General features: G+C 37.4%; 1 protein-coding gene across 1 annotated transcript; it reads left to right on the top strand.

The window, feature by feature from the left end:
• The first annotated feature begins 6 nt into the window (after positions 1–6).
• On the top strand, positions 7–1927 carry LOC131888067 (glyceraldehyde-3-phosphate dehydrogenase-like). Its single transcript, XM_059236850.1, has 6 exons — positions 7–40; positions 103–245; positions 844–1089; positions 1158–1392; positions 1460–1636; positions 1731–1927. Exons 1-6 carry the CDS (start codon positions 33–35, stop codon positions 1807–1809), a joined length of 888 nt encoding a protein of 295 aa, XP_059092833.1. The 5' UTR covers positions 7–32; the 3' UTR covers positions 1810–1927.
• The last annotated feature ends 4447 nt before the right edge of the window (positions 1928–6374 follow it).

The raw sequence follows: 6374 nt of genomic DNA, 5'->3' as shown, positions 1-6374 counted from the left end.
ATCCGTTTATACCCCTGGATTACATTGTTTACATGTTCCGGTTTGTTGATGAAATACGGTTAATTTTGCAGTCAAATGACTTACTCTGATATTTTTTGGTAGGTATGACTCAACACATACCGGATACAATCGACGTCCTGATGTCAAAGTCTCCAGTACAGAAGACGGAAAGCTGAAGATCAACAACACTTTGATTAACATCTTCAGCGAGAAAGACCCCCAAAACATTCCATGGGGCTCATCAGGTAATATAGGCTGGTAAAACTGACATGGAAAATGTGTTTGGCCTTGAAGTAAAGCTATGTAGGGTCACTTAGCCACCTGGGGCGGGGAAAACGCCAACACTTTGAGGGAGCGCGTAGGATACCGTATGGAACATCCTTCATATGGAAGCACTGAACTAGATACAGAGTTCCTCAGGGTTTAACCATCGAGTAGTAAGGCCAAACCTAAAAAAACATCAGTTGTGAGTAAACCTTGGCATCATTGGCATGTTATTCTCATTTCGAACAATTTCCACATGAAATTATTGCTTTTTTGTCATGTGACATCGATTCAACTATAATATTTGATGCATCGCTCAGCCCCTCTCTCTCAGAGGCGTTCTTCACGGGTAATGTGGTGTTTGGAGGGATGAGATCTAATGTTTTAAGAACAAGTTTTCCTTATATTTTGCAACCCACATCTGCACGCATTTTTTTTCAATACCTACCCAATTTCTCCATATATCTTTAAATCAAACGGCATTCCGGTTGTGGACAAAACGGCAAGGATAACATACAACTCATGTAACAAAAACCAAGTATTGAAATATGAAATAATTGTTGATTGATCGTGATCCAGGTGTTGATTATGTGATTGAGTCAACTGGAGTATTCACCACTTTGGACAAAGCCTCCGTCCATCTGAAGGGGGGTGCCCGCAAGGTGGTTATCTCGGCACCGTCTGCTGATGCTCCCATGTTTGTCATGGGAGTCAATCAAGAGAAATATGATGCCAGCATGAATATTGTGTCCAACGCTAGTTGCACCACTAATTGTCTTGCTCCCTTGGCTAAGGTCATTCATGATAACTACGAGATCAAGGAAGGTGAGTGACCAAGGTATTCAATTAGTTTTGGAATTTGTCAGTCAAAATGATAACCTTCTATTCACTAGGATTAATGACCACTGTTCATGCTGTAACGGCCACCCAAAAAACTGTGGACGGCCCATCTAATAAGGATTGGCGGGGAGGCCGTAGTGCCAGTCAGAACATTATTCCATCGTCTACTGGAGCGGCCAAAGCCGTGGGCAAGGTGATCCCGGACCTGAATGGCAAGCTCACTGGCATGGCTTTCCGCGTGCCAACACCCGATGTATCTGTGGTGGATTTAACCATTGTGACCGGGAAGTGAGTTAAAGACAAATGATAGTCGTTTGGTGGGTGAAACAAGAGTTCCTCAATTTCGTTTTGATAGGCCTGTCAAATATGCCGACCTTTGCGCTAAGATCAAGGCAGCCTCCGATGGACCCATGAAAGGAGTCTTGGGTTACACTGATGAGAATGTGGTGTCCACTGATTTTCTGACCGACACTAGATCTTCCATTTTTGATTCGAAGGCCGGAATTCAGCTCTCAGACAATTTCCTCAAGGTGATTATTGTCATCTGCTTCTTAATTCGACTCATTATAATGTTTGATTTGTCAAATTGATTTTGATCGAACCTAACTTTTGCCCTTTTTTTTGGTTGTGTCTTGGTATGACAACGAATATGGATATTCTTGCCGAGTCATTGACCTTATTCTATACATGCAAGCAAAAGAATAGAATATTCAGAGATTGAGAAATTATGAAAAAATACTCCCTGTTAGAAAATGCACCGATTCCTCCTAGCAATATCAAACAATGAGCAATAAATGTAAGAGCACAAGTTGAAACTTTGAAACCTGCTAAGATATTTTATTTATACTCCAAGATGGAAAACTTTTTACTTGGAGTACCTTCGAAAAAGATCCATGTCAGCATATTTCTGTTGTTCCAAGTAAGTGGTTGTATTATTCAAAAATAGTAAGTAGACTGAACATTCTCAGGATCATAAAAAGATTAAGGAAAATCAGCGATTTGATGGGATATCCATTGTTTACCATTCTTCAAAGGCGGGGATATTACTTACGTGCCTAATTTTCGTCCAATCAACATTTTACCGTCACTTTTTTTTTTGGAGAAACTAGCTTGATAGTAAAGTTTAATTCCTTAACGTGGCACCTACAACAATTAGGAAGATTCTACCTCGAGAATTGACACATTGAAGGAGCAGCTGCACCATGAAAACAGCACAAATTTTGGGAGGTCATTGGGGCACTTTTCAAAACAGTAGAGGTACTAAAAATCCAAGATATAAATCTCAATATTGGACCATAACAGTTTCTAAGGTTTCAAAAAGTTTATTGCAAAAATACGAAATTCCAAAATACAAAAAAATCAGCCGCAAAACGGCTTTTTTCTTCTAAAATTAGTTTTTGTGCATGTTAATGAGTGAAACTTAGACAGTTTATAAAAATACCTACCTGCATGAACCATTCCTTTAATGGATAAAAGAACTGAACCTTCAATTCAATCCCTCAGCAAAGAGATATGAAGCCTCAAAAGTAGGAGTGATCTCTCAAAATTTGACGATGACGTCATCTTCCTTTCCCCCTTCAATGAGTCATGGAGAAACAATTGAAGGGAACATATCAGGGCCAGTTATTGGAATCTGTGGGGTAGGCCACGGACATCTAAAGAAAGAGATGGACTCTGCTCAGTCACAAATTCCCCTTTTTGGTTGACCCACAAGAGAGAAAAGACAAAGCAGCAACGCCAATTCAGGTGTATTATGTCTTCAGGCTGGCTTAGTCTTGGCCAGATCGGCTGGGTCAACAGCTTGGCATTAAGTGGTGAAATGGGGTGGAATTTTCGACTCGTCCTATTTACCTTGAAATTGCTCATTCAGGGCTTCTCTTTTCAAATGAGGAGGCTAATGATAAGTGTTAATATATACACTTCATTGAAGGAAGCAAAGTTACCAAATGTCAAATACTTTGAACTGCAGTATTGTGGAAATGCTTGTAATTATTTTTAACTTCATTTCATGGTAAAACCATGTGCATGCCCAATAACCAAATACCAATAAAAGTCAAGCTGGCTTTGGCTATCAAATCTGTTGGAACCCGTGATGCGCTGGGGTCAAGAAGTGGCCATGACAGCAAAAAAATTCGCCTGAACTCAGGTACTTCACGAATCTACGTTAATCGAGTGTCAAAATAACATCAATGTTGACCATAGTTTGTCTAGGGCACCCTAGGCATGATTATCTATGATTAAGTGAATCTGCCCAATACCAATATGGCGAAATCGCCAATATTGTTTAGGGAAATTCTGAAGGCAAAAATCATAATGAAGAGTTAAGAAAGAATGAGCAAGTAGTGACACTTCTGGTACTTAATGTTCTAAACTCTCATTTAAGTCTAATTGAAAGTGGCAGAAACATGTGCATATCTCTTGTTTTCGACCAAAGTTTATGTTTGTCAAAGTATAACTAATATAGTGATGTGATATGAAGCCAAAGCAAAAACCTTTGAAAACATTTGGAATTCCTCAAAAATCAGTTCGTTTTGAAAATCAGTTCATTTGAAAAAAAATTGACATGCTCACTTCTTAAAATGTAATGATGAAAGCTGAGTCTTGGGTTTGTGGCGTAATCACCCAAATATCTGATAAGAGATCCTTGCAATAATTGAAGTCTAAACATATGTCATAGTTAACTATCACCTCTATTAACTCTTCTAAACAACTGTACTAAACCAATTGATCTTAGTTCTTTACAATATGTTCTGCAGGAATCATTGTCTCATCCTGGAATAAGAAGAAGAATAACTTTTTAGTACTCTCTATTTAACACCACTAAAGTGAATGCCTAAAATCAGAAGTATGAAGAATTGGGCCTCAAGTTGCCTTGACCACTGAAACGCATTATGAATTGCACAGTACCCAAAAATAAAATTGTAAAAGTTGTTAAAGCAGATTCCACTAGCTGTTTGAAGTCCTAGTTGTTTCAAAAGATATACAAATTGGTTTTAACATGCCACTCATACTTTGGGAAGTACATGGTGGGAATTAAGTTCTTCAATCCAACCCTCCACTCTTATTTATTCAAATTGCAGCTATTCATTTTTTTGTATCTTTAAGTTGCTCCCAGACTTCTCAAAAAGGCTGGAAGATTTATGTACTTGTTTTTGTTAAAATATATCAGTGCATGTGAAAGACAATCAAAGTTACTGATTGTTAATGCTTGTTTAGGAGAATTGAAACAATGAGCCAAAAGGTCTTTGAAAATCCTTAGGATCAATAATTTTCCAAGGACAAAGTAAACAAATTTTTAAGTCGCATTCCAGATCAACCCTACATTCCAGGCCTATCTCAATCTGCTAACTCAAACTTGTTGGTAGACCAAACAACATGCAAAGATTGAAAGGTAATGAATAGACGACTTATAACCTTTCATTTCAATAGCATTGGGGATTACATTCCTTGCAATGGTTAGAAAAGGCCGTGAAAAAACAAACAAAAAAAAAACCTGAAGGAATCACATTGAAGGAGCTCCTTTAAATCGAAAAAATGTTCTTGAAACTCGATTATTTGTAAAAAAAGACGAGTACATAATACCTTCCCCGCCCTAACTATTACATACTTTTTGGATTGTAGGAGTTATAACGCACCTCATGAACTTGCTGTCATAGTTTAACATCATGCTGTTTGCAATTCAATTCAACATTAAATGTTTTCTACTGAGGAAACATCATATGGAAATCATATGGAAACTGAGAAGCTCATTTTCAATTCATTTACAATTTTGTATGACAGAGTTGCTTTGGATCATTTAGATTTGGTTGTAATATCCAAGTGGAAGGGTCAAGTTATTTTTGAAAGTGTAATATTGATTTAAGCTAATGTAACTAGAAGCTCGTTTTTGGCTAGAGATGAAAGAAGAGTTTTGCAAATATCATTCTATATTAGGTATTATATCTCGCTTTTACAATTGGCAATAAGTGCCCATTGAAACCTATATCTTGGGTTTGTCAAGGGAGGAGAGTTTTAATAACAATATTGGAATTTGCATGCTTAGCTTTAAAGAAGAATTAATTATAGAAAATTAGGAACTAAAAATAGGGAAATTGTCTTAATAATTCGTAACTATTGATATTTTTGTATTTTCCATGAAGAAAGAAGCACTGAAAATGATGTCAAGGGTGCTCTTTCTAGCAAACAGAGAGATCGCCTCTTTCCCCTCTATGGGTCACCTTCTTTTTGCCGTTCGCCATCCAGGTCTTCTAGAAATCCATGGGTAGGCCAATGTAGTACTTTAGAGCCCTTACTGATTTTGATTAAGATCAATGATCTTCCAATCGTAGCCAGACGTATTGTCGCTATGTCCGCCGATGACACGATGCTCCTCCCTTCTTAGAACAAGAGACCAATGAATGGCTTTAAGGCATTAGGACACCCTGAGGCCAGTTTTTTAAACTGTTAGCTTGGGGAAAGGCGTTTGGACGTTAACAAGTATAAAATTACACTCGCCAAAGTGTTGAGTGGATGCCCATCCAAGGTAACGTCCAAGCCTTAACACAGAGGTACGAGCGTTAAAACTTTCACCTCTGGTTCGAACCCAGTGCTTATGCAACTTGACTTATACATACTACTACTGCTACTACTACTACTACTACTACTACTACTATTACTTCAACATGTCCCTCAATTTCAATGTTTCGGTAAACTATATAAAGATTGAATGCGTCGGCTGGACACAGTTGAAAGTCAGTCTGATTCATTGGGCTAAAGTTGACGAAAAATCGACGTGGGAAATTCACAATACAGAGCTAAATGAAGCGATATGCAAAAGCCTTTTTATGTTCTTTTGAAAATAAGCAAGCGTTGTCATCCAATAGCGGCACACGGTGTTACTCACAATACTGATAAAGATTTTTTGCAAATGCCAAGACTTATAATTATGATTTTCGTTGTTATTGAAACAAAGGGAACATTTTTTGTAAAAAATCATTTTGGATTCTAGCTCAGATTAGAATATTGATCCAATTAAAATCTACAAAGAGATATCATTTTTAAAAACGTAATCAATAGATGTTGGAAGTAACCTTAGGTGCGTTTCCAACTAAAATTTTATTCAAATCTATGGAGCAAACGATAAGAAATCTCGTTTTAAAAGATTGCATTTTCATCGAATTTGACAGCAAATTGCTCCGGTTATAGCTTAAAGCAATTGCCAAGAAATATAATAAGCTTTTTCTATGCCTAAAATATAAATGAAAATTTTTCACTTTTCTGAAGCAGGTAGA

The sequence above is a fragment of the Tigriopus californicus genome, chromosome 10 (genome assembly GCF_007210705.1).
Source record: "Tigriopus californicus strain San Diego chromosome 10, Tcal_SD_v2.1, whole genome shotgun sequence".
NCBI classification, from domain to species: Eukaryota; Metazoa; Arthropoda; class Copepoda; order Harpacticoida; family Harpacticidae; genus Tigriopus; species Tigriopus californicus.
This window is presented reverse-complemented; position numbering and strand designations above follow the sequence as displayed.

Bases quoted from the DNA above. Each gene is read 5' to 3' on its own strand.
- LOC131888067 (XM_059236850.1), top strand. The intron at 246-843 runs GTAATATAGGCT...ATCGTGATCCAG, and splicing joins CATTCCATGGGGCTCATCAG to GTGTTGATTATGTGATTGAG. The intron at 1,637-1,730 runs GATTATTGTCAT...CTTTTTTTTGGT, and splicing joins TCAGACAATTTCCTCAAGGT to TGTGTCTTGGTATGACAACG.